Source organism: Prionailurus bengalensis, chromosome C1 (assembly GCF_016509475.1).
Source record: "Prionailurus bengalensis isolate Pbe53 chromosome C1, Fcat_Pben_1.1_paternal_pri, whole genome shotgun sequence".
Lineage (NCBI taxonomy): Eukaryota > Metazoa > Chordata > Mammalia > Carnivora > Felidae > Prionailurus > Prionailurus bengalensis.
The window spans coordinates 149,589,297-149,610,059 of record NC_057345.1 but is presented as its reverse complement, the minus strand read 5'-3'; the positions used below and the strand labels follow the sequence as shown (position 1 = coordinate 149,610,059).

Here is a 20,763-nt window from a genome sequence, read left to right as displayed (position 1 = left end):
GCTGAGTAATATTCCTGTGTGTGTGTGTGTGCGCGTGTGTGTGTGTGCGCACATGCATGTGCACATGCGTATGTATGCATAGCTCATCTTCTTGTCCATCCACATCTTCTTGTCCATTCATCTATTGAAGGACACTTGGATTGCTTCCATATCTAGGCTATTAAAAATAATGCTTCATGTAAAAGAATGAAACCGGACCACTTTCTTAGACCATACATGAAAATAAATTCAAAATGGATTAAAGACCTAAATGTGAGACTGGAAACCATTAAAATCCTAAAGGAGAACACAGGCAGTAACCTCTTTGACATCAGCTTTGACATCAGCTTTGGCAACTTCTTACTAGATATGTCTCCTGAGGCAAGGGAAACAAAAGCAAAAGTAAACTATTGGGACTTCTTCAAAATAAAAAGCTGCATGGTGAAGGAAACAATCAACAAAACTAAAAGGCAACCTACAGAATGGAGAAGATGTTTGCAAATGACAGATCTGATAAAGGATTATTATACAAAATATATAAAGAACTTATAAAGCTCAACACTCAAAAAACAAATAATCCAATTTAAAAATAGGCAGAAGACATAAATAGACATTTTTCCAAAGAAGACATACAGATGGCAGATAATGAAAAGATGCTCAGCATCACTCATCATTAGAGAAATGCAAATCAAAACTACAATGAGCTATCACCTCACACCTGTCAGAATGGCTAAAATTAACAAGAAACAACAAGTATTGGCAAGGATGTGGACAAAGGGGAACCCTCTTACACTGTTGCTGGGAATGCAAACTGGTACAGCCACTGTTAAAAACAGTATGGAGGTTCCTCAGAAAGTTAAAAATAAAACAATTGTGCAATCCAACAACTGCACTACTAGATATTTACCCAAAGAATACAAAAATACTAATTCGAAGGGATACATGTACCCTGATGTTTATAGCAGCATTATCTACAATAACTAATTTATGGAAAGAGTCCAGATGCCCATCAACTGATATGTATATCACTTCTTTATACATACACACACACACAAAGTGGAATATTAGTCATAAGAAAGAATGAAATCTTGCCATTTGCAATGATATGGATGGAGCTAGAGAGTATTATGCTGAGCAAATAAGTCAGAGAAAGACAAATACCATATGATTTCACTCTTATGTGGAATTTAAGAAACAAAACAAACAACCATGGGGGGGGGGGGGCGTGGTGGGGAGAGAAGCGAACTAAGAAACAAACTCTTAACTATAGAGAACAAACTGATGGTTACCAGAGGGAGGCGGTTAGGGAAGTTGGGTTAACTAGGTGATGGGGATTTAGGTGTGCACTTGTTATGAGCACCAGCTGTTGTATGTAAGTGTTGAATCACTAAATTATACACGTGAAACTAATATTACACTGTATGTTAACTAACTGGAATTTTTTTTAAAAACTTTAAAAAATGCTGCAATAAACATAAAGGTGCATATATCTTTAGAGATTTAATTTAAAATTATAAAATTACAGAAAAAAATATTGTAAAATTGTGAGTCACTGAGGTGCACAGCCTTGGTGAAGCTTAAGAGCAATAAAGTGCCCCATGACTGACTTGACCTTAGCTACAAGAATCAAATGAGAACCTTAAAAAATCACAAAACCTGAGCCCTACCCCAGACCAATTACATATTGTTCGATTTGACTAAGGTCCACATTAATCTCAGCCACCTGAGCTTGTAAAGTTGAAGTTATCTAGGATATCCGCTTTCCCTTCAAAATGTCTAAAGTCAATCTCTGCAACACTGCTGAAATCAGTTCTTTTTTTTTTTTTCAACGTTTATTTATTTTTGGGACAGAGAGAGACAGAGCATGAACGGGGGAGGGGCAGAGAGAGAGGGAGACACAGAATCGGAAACAGGCTCCAGGCTCTGAGCCATCAGCGCAGAGCCCGACGCGGGGCTCGAACTCACGGACCGCGAGATCGTGACCTGGCTGAAGTCGGACGCTTAACTGACTGCGCCACCCAGGCGCCCCAGTTCTTTCTTAATATATATGTGGATTATTACAGCTGCCCCCAACTTCTCTCTATACAATCTCTTCCTTCCATTACATTCTGTCATCATATCATGTCTCTGCTTCAAAACCTCGAAGGACTTTCTGCTGCTTATAAGATGATGTAATAAGTCTTTATATAACCTGGCATACAAGCATTCATGGCCTTCTATAAATCTGACTTCAAAATGTCTTCATACTGTTCCCCAATATGAATTTACATAGACCAATCTACTCACCACTGCTTAACACATGTGCATTCTTCCTACTTTGCATACTTTGTTTTGCTGAGTTCTGTTCAATATAATGCTAATTTGCCTTTTCTTTAATCATTTTAAATTTCACCTTTCTTGATCCAGCTCAAGTTCTAGCCTTTTTATAAATTCTTCTCCAGCTTATCTGTGAACTCCTAGAAAACCAAATAATTGTATCATTATCTTAGCAATTGATATACATTCAGTTTATTTATATTATTTAAGTTTTATAGCCCTTATATGTACAACTTTTGAGTCTACGTAGTGTAAAACATTGTACTTTATATATCACAGGCACATTAAAAATACTTTAAGAAAGTAAGTAATTAAATGTCTTTATCAGGTTTATAAGACTAGCTTACAGGAAACTTTTTAATTTGAGGCCTCTCAAATTAAATAACATTTATTGAATTTATAGTTACTGGACTCAGTTTCTGTTCAGGTCCCACTATTTAACCTCTCTGGACTCTGATTTTTCTTTCTACAAGAGAATTGTAGTAGGCTCTGTATAAATTCTTTGGTTATTGTCATGTCAAATAATGAATTTAAAAGAGCTACAAAGTGATATATAAATGTTAATCATACTTTATACTATTATTTGTGGTCATTGCATAGTACAGCGGAAAAGGAGGAATAAATTTTCACTTAAAGGTTTTCTCATAAAGGTTTTATTAATTCGCTGATAAATGTGCATCTGCTATATTATTCTAAGTGCTATGAAACTTATAAAATAAATAACAGATGTAGATTCCTTCTCTTTATCTTACAGCTAATTAAAGTAGAAAAAAACCTTTATGATTTTAATCAAGTGTTTAATCTGCACTTGTATTGTGCCTTGTACTAAGTACTATGGAGATACAAAAGAATCAATTAACCTGTCTCCAGAAAGAGCTCACAACCTAATTGGAAAGATATACCATATATGAGGACAAAGAACAAAAGCATATTAATATGTAATATAGACAAGTACTATATCTGGGAGGCAAGGCTGATAAAGATGAATAAGTACCAACTAGTAGAAACGACCATAAAATATTGGATATTAAAAGTTAATACAGGGGACACCTGGCTGGCTCAGTCAGTAGAGTACATGACTTTTTATCTCAGGGTTGTGAGTTCAAGCCCCATGTTGGGCATGGAGCCCACTTTAAAACAAAAGTTAATACAATATTAACAATATGCAATATTCTATTCCTCTCATTTGTCACTTTTTAAAAGTTACCTAAAAACACCATCTATTCTTAGTAAAGTTAGATTTAACAACATTCACCTATTTAAAAGTATAAATGCACAAGCTTTAAAAAATAAGTGTCCAAGTTTTTTAAAAAATCTCTAAAATTATCTTTATCTTCAATATTATAACAAAAAAGAAATCACATCTGGGATTACCTCCAAAGAAAATTATTAATTAAATTCAGGGTGTTCGTGCAAGATAACCCACACCATGAGTGAAACACATGGTGCTAATAACAAAGTTTATCAGTATGGTAACTCAAGAGTAGAGCACATAACAAAGCACACAGGATCTTCTAAGCCCCCATGTTTGTTCCACAAGAGTGTCGTCCAGTTGCAGCCTAGACAGGCAACAAGAACACCCAAAGAGAGAGATGCCTTCTTTCACACTCTATTTTTTTAGCTTAGTCCAAGAGGAGGTAGAAAACCCTTTGTTTCTCTAAGGAACAACATTTTAGGTGTGTGTGTGTGTGTGTGTGTGTGTGTGTGTGTGTATAAAAGATTTATATAGGTCCTATATATATAGGAATTCTGTACCTGGGAACAGCAATAGGGAATATGACTACAAAGGGCAGGTTCCACATACTGAGGGCCTTGGGAACAGTGCCAACATCAGCCAAAGGCCCTACTGTCCATCCGCAAACCAGCTCAGTGACTAATCTGGCTTTCTGTTGGGCCTCTGGGAAGAGAGAAGGAAGAGAGCTATAGCCATTTAGCTAAAACTGAGGGTTTATTCCCCTTCAGTCTACCCTCTGACCCTTGTGACTCAGTAGGTATATGCCTTCACTAGGTGGAACAGTTATCAGTTGGATTTTAAATGGTGCCTTCTGAAGGAGAAATCAGATAAGCCAGAGAAATTCCAAAACAAACAATATTGCACAACATCAATTACCCTGAGCAATCTGCCTATAGTATATTCAACAAATGGTCCAAAGCTATGCATTTATAATATTACTCGGGTCAAGGAATCAATGCTATTTTTGTTCAGTGATAACAGCCCAAGCCTTCTCAGTGGTAGTGTCCCTCAGTGTAGATGATTTGGGGTCATACCCTCAGCTTCATGGGTGCCTATTCAAGGAAGGAGCCCTTGTACAAAGTAATGAAAGCTTGTATCCCTACATACCTGCCATCTTGCAGGTAGGTTTGATGCTGACCCTAGAGATCACAGCTGGGAAAGTTGCCAGTGCCTTTTAGATTTTGAGTCATATAACACCACACTCTAACCAAATGAGCTAACCAGCCAGTTAGTGCCATTATAAAAGGTCTCATAGTTATTCCCAAAGTATGTAGACAGTGTTATGTCCAGATAGGAAGCAGGAAGGCCTTGCTTTTCACATAAGAAAACAAGTTCCCCTGGATCACAGAGAGTGCCAGCCAGTCTGGTTCAATGCTACATTTTGTATCTATGTGGCATTTATGTTTCCCTGGGGTTAGCACACTGCCAGTGTGCTGTTAGCCAGACTCAACTGTAGGTCTGAAGTGGGGAAAAGTGCTACCAGGTGGCCCTGATGGATCACTGGGAGCTGAGATGTCAGGATATGAGTGTCCTTCTGCCTCTAAGAAGATAAAGGGAGTTTTACACAGCATAATTAGTAAGGACGGAATTATGGATAGCCCGAACAAATGAGGACTCTGGAGTAATGAGTAATTCCTATGACACTGTCTGGGAGTGGAATGCACAGAATGTCCTCCATAACTAAGAAGGTTGAGGATGACAAATACAACATCCTGATAGCTTTGAAATAAGTGTCATTGTGTGGGATAGCTGTAGAGGATTATTCAGTATAGTTTGTTAATATCTGTAAGAAAGGCAACAGGAGAATTATTCATGCTATATTCACCCTCTTACCTTCTGTGGTCAGTTATGTTTATGCCCATGCCAAGTCCATCATTATCTTCAGTGGTGATCTATATGGACTGTCCTTTTTTTCTGGAACAGTAAGTTCCACACAAAACCAGGAGGTGCCATTTTCCCACCAAAGATGTCCTCCAGGCAGAATATATTGTATGGGTAAAAGGACTACAGCAAAATCTCCTGCCTGTAGAGTGATCACAACAAAAATTTAAAACTGTTGTAACAAAGAGAGAATAAAAATTACCATTCCTCTGGGTGTAACTTGCAAATGTCATCTGAAAAGTAGGAGAATATTGACATTTGTGTCCATCCATTCATCTGTAATATGAACAACAGTAACTTCCCAGCCACCTGTTGAAAGGTGCCAAAAAAGGAGAGAAATTTTGAGGTATAAAAACTCAGGGTCCTGGCATACCAAGTATATTCTCCATTTCTGCTCTTCAAATCCAATATGCCAAGGAACTTCACCACAGTGTAAGGACCTTTATGAGGTATGAGAAGTGCTCAAAGTATAAATGGAAGAGGACAGCCAGACTGGACAATGTACAGAGGTCACTATGGAGGGGTGTTGGTGCACCCATCTTTTAGAATATCATTCCAGCATTCTGTACTGCCTGTAGAGAAGAGGGAACACGGACAAGCCAGCCACTCAACACTATGTTGGCAAGCTTTGGCAACAACTGTGAAAGGCATTCCAATTGTTTGTATTATTTCTGGAAATCTTACTATGTGATAAATATGCTTCAGTCTTAATAGTATTATATGGTCCACACATGGAGAGACACAGTATCTCTATATCCAGAAAAGGTGTATATAGCATTCAGTAGCTAGAGGAAATGAGATATTCAAAAGTTAACAAATGTCATCAGAGTGTCTTGACTTCAGTCATAGACACTTACAATGCTAGTGTCAAACAGCGTCGTTAAATAGTGTAATGGTGTCGTTCAGTACCCCTATCTGAATCTATTCTTGCATGAGAAATGCAATCTTTCTCCTCCAGGTATGTAGCACTCTTATACAGCCATGGCAGGCCTGGTCAGTGCATCTGGGCATTGACAACATGCCTGGCCAACAGTTACCAAAACTGCCAGTAGAAGTCACAACAAATATGTCCCACTGATATGTGGACATGCTTGTGCAGGACTTAAATACCACAGTATTTTCATGCCAGTTATGCAGTCTGATAAAGGAACAATTGGAGTTCACACAAAGAGGTCCAAAAGCCTTTACATTGATTGCGATTCTGGGCTTTGAGTCATAGGTAACACCAACTTGCAGCCACAATATGGGAACTTGTTTGCCCAGGCTGTTTTGCATTCTAGAACAGTAGACACTTGGGCCCTCATTTCTAGCAAGCCCATAAATATTTGAGGCTCTTCTTTCTAGCATAGTGAACTGAGAAGTGTGGTTAGCAGTCCTTTAGAGGGGGACCCAGGGATAGAGCCTAGCCCTGGTCCTTCTTAAGTTTGAAAGAGCCCAGATCAGGGAACAAAGAAAGCCTGGCTTCTGGAGTTGAATCAATTTCATAAAGTAGAGCTGATGACTGTGAATGTTCCAACCCATAACCCCATTTCAAGAGTTGAGATGAAACAGGGTATTTCCCTTGGTTCTGTTCTCCAAATCCTTTCCTGAAGAGTCTAGAGACTGTGAGATCTTACCAGATGGTGAATGTGGTGAGGCTCAACCACTGTAATGTCTGAGGGATAGTCCTCTGCAGGGACTCTCTTCACCTAATCTTCTGGCAACTCCCCCTCTCCTAACAACTCCTCAAGCCAGTGGCCCTTGGATCTTCTGTGTCTCATCCCATGGGTCTCTTTTCCACCTTCTCAGATTTTTGAAGTGGATAACACTTCCATTCCATACTCTAAAATTATACAACACATCACCTCTGTCTTATCATTGCTTCTCTCTATGAGCAATACCAGAAGTCTAGCCTATCTTCTTCCTTTATACCTTTTTTCTTTTTATTTTGTATAGAAACCTGTGCCACATTTTAGGCTCTCACTTTCCATTTCCTTCCCTGAAATGAGGCTTGTATGACCCAAAAGAACTATTTCATTTCTAACATTGCCTCCCAGGTGAAGGAGTAAAATCAAAGCCATTATCCACATACATGGACCTGTTCTGATTCAGTCATTTAACATTCTTTATACCAAGGGCATGTTGTCAGGCCCATCCCCTCCCAAGCCCTGGGTTTTCTTAAAATTATGGTAACGTAGCTAGCGTCTACATCTGCTGTGGATCAAGTCCAGTTCACATAAAGAGCCTCGGGAAAATCACCCCAACAGGGATCTATTTTACCAAAGCTACCAAGCATCCAGTTTGAAATTGGTGACAATGCCTGTCCCAGCACTACGAGTTAACCCAGACTGCTTATTGTGTAGCAAGGGCATTCCCCCTACTCCACTTGTTTTAACACCACTATTGTCCCTTCATCATGCAAACAAGCAAGCCAAGCCTCTAAGGATCCTTCCAAGTGTTTATGGTAGTTTGAGAACCCAGCTCTTACTTTGTTTATTGATGGATTTCCTTCTGCTGGGATTCCCATTCAGGTTCCTATGGAGCATGCCTCACAATAACTGGCTGCATATCATAGGGGATAGTTCACATCATAACAGGGGAGTTAACATAATAATGGGAGTTTGCCCCACTTTCTCTTCTAAAGGGGCTCCTATCACTCTTTCTAGTTCACTCTCCCACTTAGGGCTCATGAAAATCTCTAAACTGGTAAGGAAGGAAGGACAGAACTGAATTTCAAACCACCTTATCACCACTAGTCCCCCTCTTTAGTATACACTGTAGTGCTTCTTTCATCCTTGGGCATAGCTACTGAGACCTTCCTAAGTCCACCAAGTGAATTACCACTGACCCCAAGGAGAAATTCTTCCACCCCTGCATGCTTCCCTTCCAAATATCCATGACATTAAACTTTGTTGGACACCAATGTTGTACAAGATGCACAGTTACAAAACCACTAATGACACACATAGTGCTAATAGCAGCAAAGTTTATTAGTAAAGGCAACTTACAAGCAGAGAAGGAACAGTACAAAAGATCTCCCAGCTCCCATAGTGGTTCCATAGGACTTGGATTTGTGACAAAAGCACTCCAAGAGATAAAATACTGTATCCTGTGGCTTGCTCTGTATTTATGGGTTAGTGTGAGAAAGGGTAGAAAGCACTTTGTTTCTCTAACAGTAAATGTATCAAGGGAACCTTGGGTCTAGGAACAGTGCTTGGGGGTATACACACCAAAAAGCAAAGTCTACACATGTAGGACCCTGAGAACAGTGTTGATATTAGCTGCTACAAGGCTGTAGTGTCCTGCTGTCCCTCAGCAAAGTGGGAAGGAAAAAAGCCCCCATGGCCACCCAGCTAAAACCAAAGGTGTGTGTGTGTGTGTGTGTGTGTGTGTGTGTGTGTGTGTGTGTGTGTAGGGGTATGTTAGATTATAGATAATTTATTTGGTATTGCAACAAAAATGAAACAAGTTTGTTGTTAATTATATGTATATACTATGATATGAATGTTACTCTTCTATTTTGTATTAGGATATGATTATAGCATTTGATCTAGAAGTGTAAATAAAACATAATTCCTGTTATGGATATGTGGGGGACTCTCATATGAAGGGAAAGGGTATTATGGTATCAATCATCTTTTTTTTTAATTCCTGAATCAGACTGGGAAGGAAAAATCCTAGAGAGACAAATGATGAGAATCTGCTTCCTTTAGTCTTCTCCACAGTAATAATAGCAAGAAATCTCCTGGATGCTGGGTCATGGGAGCTCTCTCAACATGAAGACAACTAAAAATCAGTGAGAGTACTTCTGGGGAAAAGTGCCTTTGAGCCCTGGGAGGAAGCCACTGCACAGGGACCTGTATTCTAAATGCCAGTGTTTTTACTTTTCTTATGTTCTCTGTGTTTTACTTACAGTGTAGTAAAATTTATTTGAAAATTATAGTTTGCTTCAGCCTAACTAAAGAGAGCAAAGGAAAATTTTTTCACTTGAACTCAGAGTGGTGGACACCTAGTGTCCAATGACAACTGTTAGGTGAACTGAGAAGGTTCAGCGTGATTCTGATAAAATTCAAGAAGACATCGTCTCTTTCCAGTAGAAAGCATGTTATTTGTTTAGGATTTGTTTTAATGCGAAATGGTATTTTCTTGGTTGTGATGCACTAGCGTTTACTACCAGGGAAATGAATCAAGTGAACAGCATTCCCTGTTTCATCTCTTGCCTTCAGTCTGTTTTGAAGATATTTATTAATACTTATTGACACATGTCAGAAAAGTAAGAACTGGAAGGAACCAGGGGGGTTGTATGAGATAGGAGATAGAAAATTATTTAAAATTTAAAAATCTCTTTATGCTAAACATCCTGTGTAAATTAAATAATTTACATTAAAATAATTTTACATTTTAATAAGAGGTTTAACTGTTCATAATTAAGTAATTTGAATACCAAAGTTGAAGACAACAATGAATGGGCTATTAAAATGTATCATCAGCTCCATCTACTTTATTAGATATAAATGGGACATCATCTACTAGTCTCAAGCCACTAAAAATTGGTTGGTTGGTTGGTTGGTTTTTTGGTTTGGCTAATCTGTTTTGGGACATATGACAGCAGTCGTTTAAGATACTAGTTCTCAGAATAAATCAAGAACAAGTAGTAGTACTTACTAAACAATAACTTGAATAAAGCACAGTGACACTTTCCACATGTGCCTAATTAGGGTGATATAGTAGGGTTTTCTTAGAATAAATGTGTACAAAGTGCATAGAGATTATATGAGGCATAAGATTTTTTGTTACCTGCCTTTTAGATTTTCTGTATCCGTTGGTGTTAAACAATTTGATTGTATGTCTTGGTGTAGTTGTCTTCATGTTTCTTTTCCTGGGAGTTTGCTGAGTTTCGTGGGTCTGTGTTTTATAGTTTTCACCAAATTTGGAATTTTTTCAGCCATTATTGTTTCTTTTTTTTAATATAATTTGTTATCAAATTGGCTAACATACAGTGTGTAAAGTGTGCTCTTGGTTTTTGGGGTAGATTCTCGTGATTCATCACTTACATACAACACCCAATGCTCATCCCAACAAGTGCCCTCCTCAATACCCATCACCCATTTTCCCCTCTCCCACCCCGCCCCACCATCAACCCTCTGTTTATTCTCTGTATTTAAGAGTCTTCTATGATTTGCCTCTCTGTAACTATTTTTTCCCCTTCTCTTCCCCCTTTGTCTTCTGTTAAGTTTCTCAAGTTCCACATATGAGTGAAAACATATGATATCTGTCTTTCTCTGACTGACTTATTTCACTCAGCATAATACCTTCCAGTTCCATCCACGTTGCTGCAAATGGCATGATTTCATTCTTTCTCATTGCCAAGTAGTATTCCATTGTATATATAAACCACTTCTTCTTTACCCATTCATCACTTGATGGACATTTAAGCTCTTACCATAATTTGGCTATTGTTGAAAGCGCTGCTATAAACATTGGGGTACCTGTGCCCCTATGAATCAGCACTCCTGTATCCTTTGGATAAATCTAGTAGTGCTATTGCTGGGTCATAGGGTAGCTCTATTTTTAATTTTTTGAGTAAACTCCACACTGTTTTCCAGAGCGTCAGCCATTATTTTTTCAAATTTAATGTCCTTGTCTGCTAATTCTATTATCTTGTTAGTTTGGGGTCAGTTTTTATGATTGGTTTTTTTCTAATTATGCATCATGTTTCCCTGTTTCTTTGCATGCCTTCTAATTTTGATTGGATGCGTGACATTGTGAATTTTATCTCATTTGGTACTGGATGTTTTTTAATTCCCACAAACATTTTTGAGCTTTGTTTAACTGAAATATTGTTAAGGTACTTGGGAAAAGTTTGATCCTTTCAGGTCTTGCTTTTAAAATTTGTTAGGCAGGACTAGAACAGTGTTTATTCTAGGGCTAATTATCCCCTAACTACTGAAGCAAGATCCTTGAGTATTCTACCTGATGCCTGTGAGTTTTGAGGTTTCCAAGCCTGGCTGGTAGGAATGGGTCCATTCCCAGCATGTGTGAATGTCTAGCACTTTCACCTCTAATCCTTTTCAGGTGGTTCTTTCCTTGGTCTCAGGTGCATTCCTGACACATAGCCACTTATCATTATTTAGCTGAACACTCAAGGGGTCTGTCCACTCATCTGTGGAGTTCTCTCTCCAGGCAGCTCTCTCCTCTCCAGTTCTCCTTCCTGAGCACTCTAGCCATTTGGGTCTCCCCTGGACTCTCAGTTCCATCTTCTCATCTCAGGAGTCTTCCAGCTGTGTCTGGATTTCTCTCTCTGTGATGTAGCCTGGAAACTATCCCAAGGCAGTAAACTAGGGCAATCATAGGGCTTGCTGCTTTTGGTTTCTCTCATTGTCACCTGATGTCCAGTTTCTTACAAACTGTTGTTTCATATATTTTGTCTGTTTTTTGGTTGTTTCATGCAAGGAGGTAAATCTAGTCCCTATGACTCCTGATTGGCCAGAAGCCTAAGTCTGAGTTATAGACTTTTAATTTGGGGTAGAAATGAATTTCAAGAGAAGCATAGAAGAGCTATTTCAGACATTAATAGAATTGGTTAAATAAGTCATGATATACCTAGATAATAGAATATTATGCAGCTGATCAAGTATAATTATGTGTTCTGCCATTGAAAGCTGTTGAAGGTATATATATAGTGAAAACATTAAATTCATTATTTCATCATTCAAAAAATATTTATTGAGTTTCCATTTGATAGCAGCCATCATGTTAGGCATTTGGGATCCAATAATAAGCAAGATAGACATTGCTCTACCTTTAAGCAAACTTGTTGATTTAAATTCTAGTTTGTGGGTGAGGGGGTATAGAATAGAAAATAAACAGATTATTGTGTCTAATGGTAAATTCTGCAAAGTAAATATACAGAATGATATTCTAAGGTGAATGGGATGGGGCCCCTACTTTAGATAAGGTGATCAGAGGGTGGCTCAGTTGGTTAAGAGCCGGACTTCATCTCAGATCATGATCTCACGGTTCATGGGTCCGAGCCCTGTGTCAGGCTCTGCTGACAGCTCAGAGCCTGGAGCCTGCTTTGGATTCTGTGTCTCCCCCTCTCTCTCTGCCCCTCCCCCACTCTCTCTCTCTCTTTCTCTCTTTCTCTCTCTCCCTCCCTCCCTCTCTCAATAAATAAACATTTTTTAAAAATTAGATGATCAGGGAAAACTTCACTGAGAAAATGACACTTAGTTTGAAATATGAGGATAAAGTTACAACAGTATTCTACGCAGAGGAAATAGCAAGTGTAAAGGCCTCAAGAAAGGTCAGAACTTAGCATGTTTGAGAAGCAAAAAAAGGGAGAAAGGAAGAACAAGGACAATAGTGGTCAGAGGTTGTGGAGTTTTTCAGGAACTAGATCATACACTGTTGTAGTCCTTGTGTAGGAGTTTGGGTTTTATTCTAAGTTGCAGAAAAGTGAAGAGTAGTATCTCATTTATGTAATAGTGTGAAATGATGATCACATGTATGCATGTAAGATCTCCAGAAGGATCTACAGGCATAATTGGTTAGCCATGGTTACCTATGAAGAGTAGAAATAGAGATTGAGGGAGTAGGACAGAAACAGTTTTACCTTATACCTCTCATTACTAAATATTTTACCTTGAGCACATATTACTTCTCAAATAAACTAGTATATTTATATTTTTAATGTTTTTTAAATTATTTTTGAGAGAGAGAGAGAGAGACAGAGTGTGAGTGGGAGATGGTGACTGGGGAGAGGCAGAGAGAGAGGGAGACACAGTATCTGAAGCAGGCTCCAGGATCTGAGCTGTCAGCGCAGAGCCTAATGTGGGGCTCAAACTCATGAACTGCAAGATATGACCAGAGCCAAAGTCGGACACTTAACCAACTAAGCCACCCAGGTGCCCCTGTATTTATATTTTTAAAAGGGTGTTTATGAATTATTTTTTTAAAACATTGGTCAAACATATGAACCAGAAGTCCACAAAGGAGAAATACCAATAAACCTATGAAAAGATAATCTTACGTAGTGATCATTTAAAAAGTACAATTTCCGGGCGCCTGGGTGGCACAGTCGGTTAAGCGTCCGACTTCAGCCAGGTCACGATCTCGCGGTCCGCGAGTTCGAGCCCCGCGTCAGGCTCTGGGCTGATGGCTCAGAGCCTGGAGCCTGTTTCCGATTCTGTGTCTCCCTCTCTCTTTGCCCCTCCCCCGTTCATGCTCTGTCTCTCTCTGTCCCAAAAATAAATAAAAACATTGAAAAAAAAAATTTTTTTAAAGTACAATTTGGACTTTCACCCCCCAGATATTGGAAAAGACAAAAAATATGAATAGTATTCAGTTTATTTGAGGACTAAGGGAAATACATGCTTTTGTGTACATCTGGTGTTAATGTGTATCAATTTAGACTTTCTAGAGGGGAGTAAGACAATTATACTTCAAAAATTCTGAAAAGTACCTATCTCAACATTCAGTAAGTTTTTTTTCTAGAAATTTATGCTAAGGAAGTAAAGCAGAAAAAAAAATTTTAAAGTACAATGATACAGATACTAGATCATTCACCATTTACAGCATTGTTTATAATAGAATAATTAGACCCTAATAATAGCTATCAGTAGAAGATTGATTATTTAAATTAATTGCATTCCATTGAAGATAGCCATTAAAATTTATGGTGCAGTTATATATTTATTGATATATCAGGATGTTTACGGAGTATTATTCAGTAAAACATGTAGGTTTTCTATTATAATAGGATTTCCTTTTTTTCTTTTCACTTTATAGGCTTAGGTGTATATGTGTTTGCATATAGAACTCCTAGAAGGATTTACAAAAAAATGTTAATAGTAATTTTTGTTATGTATTAGGGCTTTTAATATGTTAATATTTTAATTTTTTGTAATGATTAGTTACAAAATTACATTAATTTTCCAATGAGCAAACAAATCTAGCCTATAAAGAAAGGGAAAAAATGGAGAATATTAGTAATCTAGAAGTTTGTTTAGATATTTATGCATATAACTTGATAAATAGTAATAAAATTCAATTAAAATACTGGTTTGATAGAATAACTGACCTTCATACTTTTCAATTTTATAGGACTAGAAGAAATTGCAAAAGAAAGAGAAAAACTAAAAAAGGCAGAAAGTATCCAGATCAAAGAAGAAATATTTGAGACTTCTGAAGATACTTTAAATTGCTCAAATCCAGATCTTTGTGAGCAAAAGGAAGATCCTAAAGAAAAAGATAACACAAACTTGTTTCTTCAGAAACCTGGCTCTTTTTCAAAATTAAGCAAGCTTTTAGAAGTAGCTAAAATGTCTCCTGAGTCAGACATAATAACCCCCAAACCAAATAGCAGTGCAAACGGGTGTACATTGTCTTATCAAAACAGTGGAAAACATTCATTGGCCAGCATTCAATCAACAGCAACACAAAGCAACATGGAGAAGACAGACTCTAATAATCCATTCAGTCCTGGTTCAAGTGGTCCAGGGAAGTTCTACAGCCCTCTACCCAATGACCAGCTGTTAAAAACACTGACTGAAAAGAATAGACAGTGGTTCAGCCTTTTGCCAAGAACCCCTTGTGATGACAGTTCACTCACCCATACTGATGCATCAGCTGCTTCTGTGGTGACTCCTCAGTCTCAGCCACCATCCCAGTCCCCCTCCCCTGCTCCGGCTCCCCTCTTGGGGTCATCTTCTGCTCAGAATCCTGTTGGCCTAAATCCATTTGCTGTATCACCTCTTCAGGTTTGTACTGGTCATTTTTATGTTGCTTTCTTTAATCTTTGACCCCATGAAGATGGGGAATCCATTGAATATTTGTATGATCACTGCCACCGTTTGAAAACTGGGAAAAGTCAGAATTGCTATTACCAAGCTTCATTACAAACCTATGCACTTCTAGTCTAATGCAGAGGCGTATTTAATAACTTTGTTTTCAGAATTTAAAAAATAATTTAAGATGCTAAACATTTTTCCTAACTTTTTAGATTATTCTACTTATGAAATGTTTTGTTTTTTTGTAGATGAAAAGTGGAGTATCTATGATGGGACTCCAGTTTTGTGGATGGCCCACTGGCGTGCTTACCTCCAATATTCCATTTACGTCACCTTTACCTAGTCTGGGATCGGGGCTGGGATTATCTGAAGGAAATGGTAATTCGTTCTTGACTCCCAATGTTGCTTCAAGTAAAAGTGAATCTCCAGTCCCACAGAATGAAAAAGTCTCTTCAACTCAACCTGCAGCTGTTGAAGTAGCAAAACCAGTAGATTTTCCTAGTCCAAAACCTATTCCAGAAGGTGGGTACATTGAGATGGTGTTTAGTCACTTACATTATTTCACTGTTAATAGAATCCTGTATTATAACTGAATCTTTGATGGTTATATATGTAGTTATAAATCTTTTGATTTGCATTGTGCCATTAATTTGTATTCAAGATATTTGTAAAAGTTCTACATATTCATCTTGACTTAGAAATGCAGTTTGGTTGGTGGAGAATTATTGACCCAGAGGACCTAAAAGCTTTGCTCAAAGTGCTGCATCTCAGAGGAATAAGAGAAAAGGCATTACAGAAACAAATTCAGAAACACTTGGATTATATTACCCAAGCTTGCATCAAGAATAAGGATGGTATGTATCTAAAAGAAATTTCTGCTCTTTTGCTTAGTTATGAAGATTTTACTAATTCTTTTACCTTAGGATATATTTTAGTATGTCTTAATTTATTACTAAAAGGCATCTTTTTTTCCTATTTTACTCAACAAACAGTAACTATTTACATTCCTTGAAGTGGTATTACTTACAATTTTTTACAACCTGCAGACATATTGTGTTGTTTCTTAAAAAAGAATATTCCTGCTTTTAAAAATAAGCTGCCTGCATATGCACAGGTGCATTTGTGTGTGTTTGATTACATGCATGAGTTCCCATGGAATTTTGTTTACTTTCCGAGAGAAATCACTGAGGAGTAAAGTAGATTTTAAAATTAATTTCTTTTCAAATGTAGTTGCTATTATTGAATTAAATGAAAATGAAGAAAACCAGGTAACTCGAGATATTGTGGAGAACTGGTCAGTAGAAGAACAAGCAATGGAAATGGATTTGAGTATTCTTCAACAGGTAGAAGATCTAGAAAGGAGAGTTGCATCAGCAAGTTTGCAAGTAAAGGTAAAATTGGCTTGGAATAAAATCTGTTTTTAGGATAATGGAAGGTAACTAACATTTATTGTATGCCTGATATATGCCAGTTCCTGTGTTGAATGTTTTCATTTTATCTCATTTAAGTCTCCATACAATCCTGAATTAATTTCTCCCATCGCACAGGTAAGAAAACAGGCTCAGAGTAAGTAACCTGCCAGTAGTCTTAGAGTAAGTGGCTACATGTGGGTTCAAACCAAGTCACTCTGTCAGTCTAACTCCAGATCACATGCTCTTTTTATTAAACCTCACTGCGTCCTTAATGACAATCAAAAATCTCATTTCTGGTATGCAGTTCTTTACTGCAAGCAGACTTTCACAGTTTTACCCGTGATAATATAATGCTCTATTAAACTCCTACTGTAGTGTTTCATATAGGACCAGGAAGAACCTCTATACAAGCCATGTTCTGTGTCAGACTTTCACTCTATATAATGTAAAATTGGAGAATGTAGCTATATCTGAATGTATGTTATATTATGGTACTCAGACATGCATAACCTACATATTATGTAAGCTTTTAATATATGTATTTATCTACTGGGCATTACCGTGTCACAAACAACAATCAGAACTGGTTTCCAGTGGAAAGGCAAAAGAAAAGCTTTATCTCTGTACAAGACTTTTTTGGTTTTGTAAAGAGTATGAAGGTCCTCTCAATTGATAATAAGGTGAGGTCTCTGAGGATATAAATGGATTGATGATGAATAAGTGTGAGACATACACCTGAAAAGGTTTGGAAAATGTAGTTTCCATCCATGTAATTCGATTTGATATTTCATGTTTTATCCGGAATGAGAAGCTTATGCCATAATACTATCCTATCCGGTAATTAAAATATTTCTTCAAAGTTACTTTAATGCTGGCATTCAGAAACTTTCAGGGATCTCCAAAAAATACCATTTTCCAGAGCCAATAAAATATCCTTTTCTTGCCACAAACATAACTACCATAACTACTTTGGGAAGCAAAAATTTATCATTTACTGTAACCATTGTCCTAGCCAACTATATGAATCTTCTTCCTGGTACTGTAATACAATATAAAACTGACTCATTTATCTGGCATCTTCAACAAATGAACTCTTCTACACAAATTAATTTTCTGGAGAAATTATAATTATTCCTTTTAGTGGCAGAATTTTTTTAACGTGTTTGTTGGGTCACTTATATTATGCATTACACTACCTTCTTAAATTGAGAATAATGAGTTTGATTTAAATTATATTGGTGACATAGTATCTTCAGTATGAAGACCAATTATTAGATAATGATTCCCTCAGGAAATGTGAAGAGGTTTTACCCCTACATTAAATGATCCTAGTGTGCTTTGCTTTTTAAATGGCAATATCTGCTTTCTATAGTCTGTTTTCTCTCATGGTCAGTTGTTACTACTTGCTGGTTTAAATTTGATTGGCTCTAAAATCACGAAAACAAAAACAAAATAAATAGATAAATTTGGTTCTAATAGCGCTATTTTCCTCCAACTTCCCTCCCTCTATCTAATTTGCCAGTTCTGATTGGCTATTGGTTGGAAAAGCATATCATCATGCTTTTCTAACTTATGTATAAAGTCAGAACATGGACCTGAAACATTTTCCTGGAGACACACTCAGGTTTTAGTGCACTGACCCTTTCACATTATTGGCTACTTAGATGTGTTTGGCTGTGTTTTCAGTAGCTAAGTGGAAATTTTTTCTTAAGTTTACTTATTTATTTGGAGAGAGAGAGAGAGAGAAAGCGCAAGTGGGGGAGTGGTGGACAGAGAGAATCCCAAACAGACTCCCACTGCCAGCAGGAGCCCAGGGCTGGAACTCCTCAATCGTGAGATCGTGACCTGAGCCCAAGTCAGACACTTAACCGACTGAGCCACCCAGGCACCCTGGAATTTTTTTTTTAAGTGGGATATAGGGTTCCTTTCAAACTATAAGAATGAGGCCATTTGAGGAGCACCTGGGTGGCTCAGTCGGTTGAACGTCCGGCCTCGGCTCAGGTCATGATCTCGCAGCCTGTGAGTTTGAGGCCTGTGTCGGGCTCTGTGCTGACAGCTCAGAGCCTGGAGCCTGCTTTGGATTCTGTGTCCCCATCTCTCTCTGGTCCTCCCCCACCTTTGCTCTGTCTCTCTCTGTCTCAGAAATAAATAAACATTAAAAAAAATTAAAAAAAGAATGAGGACATTTGACACGAGTTGTACCTAGTGCACTTATGTGTACTATTCATAATTTCACCCTTTCTAAATATAAATGTCCTTTCTGAATATAATGAGGAAGGGGCGCCTGGGTGGCTCAATCGGTTAAGCGTCCGACTTCAGCTCAGGTCACGATCTCGCGGTCCGTGAGTTCGAGCCCCACATCGGGCTCTGGGCTGATGGCTCAGAGCCTGGAGCCTGCTTCTGATTCTATGTCTCCCTCTCTCTCTGCCCCTCCCCGGTTCATGCTCTGTCTCTCTCTGTCTCAAAAATAAATAAAACGTTAAAAAAAATTTAAATATAATGAGGAAGAATTCATCCCAATATATAAGACAAGGTAATTATCTCTAAAGAGATTTAATAAAAAGGATAATGTTCATTTTGTTTTTTATTTACTATGTACCCATTCCACATTAGTCAGTGGACATCACAAAATGGGATAAAAGGTGGTTCCTGCCCTCAGAAAGCTTGTCATGTGATAGGGAGACAAGAGATGTATACATCTCTGCAGAATCTAGTAACTGATTACAGGGAAGTATACAGTCATACATGAATTTAGTAAAAGAATATATGACTTCTGGTGGTGATATGGGAGCGATCAGGGAAGATTTCATGTAGAAGTTGAGTTGGAACTTGAGATGAGGAAGCTTTTGACAGTCCCGGAATAGGGAATGCCATACCAGGAAAAGTGAACAGCGTGAATGGAGCACAAGGATCAGGAAGCTCAGAACATATTTGTGGAGTGACAGGTCATGGATTTTGACTGCAGTGGGGGATGCATAAATGGGAACATGAAAGAAAGGGTAGCTCGAGGTACTTGAATGTCGTGGTAAAAATATAGGGAATAGTTAAATAGTAGGGAATCTTTGAAGGACTTAGAGCTAGAAGGTTGATATAAGCAAGCTGAATTGTAAGATCATTTATTCAATTGACATCTCTATATTAAGTGCCGTCTGTTTGCCTTCACTATGCTGGAGATAAAGTGACTAAAAGCAGACATGGCCCCTGCCCTCATAGTGTAAAATTGGGACTATCACAAGGCTATGGAGTATTTTGTGGTTCTGTGAGAGCCTGTAATGGGGAGACTTCACTTCCTAAAGGACATCAGAGAAGAATTCCCTGAGGAACTAAATTTTAACATGAGAGCTACAGGATGAGTAGAGTTAGGTAGGTAAAGAGAAGAAGGAGAAGCCATACAGACAAATGTAACAGCTTCGGCAAAGCTTGTGTGGCTGAAGCAAAAATGGTAAGTACAAGGATCTGTATGGAAGAGTGGTGGAAGGAATGAAAATGGAAAGGAAGAGCAAAGTTTAGAGACTACTGAGAGCTTTTCATTTAAGTGGTCCCACGAAATCAATAAGCATGTATTCTCAAGTCCTTTGGAATATTTGCTGATTTTCATTATACCTTTCATATCAAAAGTTATTAAATTTTCTTCTTCAATCCTTCCTTACACCTGTTTCTTTTAATTTTCTGTTTTTGTCTCTACTTAGCATTAGGAAACACAAGGTAAAAATTTTCAGTAAAGATCCTTGAGATCAGCTGGTGTCTGCTGCTGTATTTTAAGTACAGGTAATTCACCCATCAGGCATTTTAAGAGGAAACCATAATAACATTATTCTCTTGATATATAGGGTTGGATGTGTCCAGAGCCTGCATCAGAAAGGGAGGACTTGGTATATTTTGAACATAAGTCATTTTCTAAGTTGTGCAAGGAGCATGATGGAGAATTTACTGGCGAAGAAGAAAGCAGTGCACATGCACTAGAACGGAAGAGTGACAACCCCCTAGATATAGCTGTAACCAGGCTGGCTGATTTGGAGCGGAACATTGAGAGAAGGTATCTGAAGAGCCCCTTAAGTACCACCATTCAGATCAAACTGGATAATGTGGGCACAGTTACTGTCCCTGCTCCTGCACCATCCATTAGTGGTGATGGTGACGGGTAGGTTATTGAGATTAACTTGAAAAATTA

General features: G+C 38.0%; 1 protein-coding gene across 38 annotated transcripts in view; it reads left to right on the top strand.

Moving 5' to 3' along the window:
- Positions 1 to 20,763, top strand: part of BAZ2B (bromodomain adjacent to zinc finger domain 2B) — a 326,925-nt gene that overhangs the window by 282,686 nt on the left and 23,476 nt on the right. For 32 of the 38 annotated variants that reach the window (XM_043576806.1, XM_043576805.1, XM_043576798.1 and 29 more), the window contains 5 exons: positions 14,495 to 15,150; positions 15,429 to 15,702; positions 15,879 to 16,034; positions 16,411 to 16,571; positions 20,423 to 20,733. In XM_043576806.1, coding sequence (XP_043432741.1) covers positions 14,495 to 15,150; positions 15,429 to 15,702; positions 15,879 to 16,034; positions 16,411 to 16,571; positions 20,423 to 20,733 — 1,558 coding nt within the window. The remainder of the gene's footprint in view (positions 1 to 14,494; positions 15,151 to 15,428; positions 15,703 to 15,878; positions 16,035 to 16,410; positions 16,572 to 20,422; positions 20,734 to 20,763) is intronic. The other 6 variants (XM_043576803.1, XM_043576819.1, XM_043576818.1 and 3 more) reach the window with 1 other exon arrangement.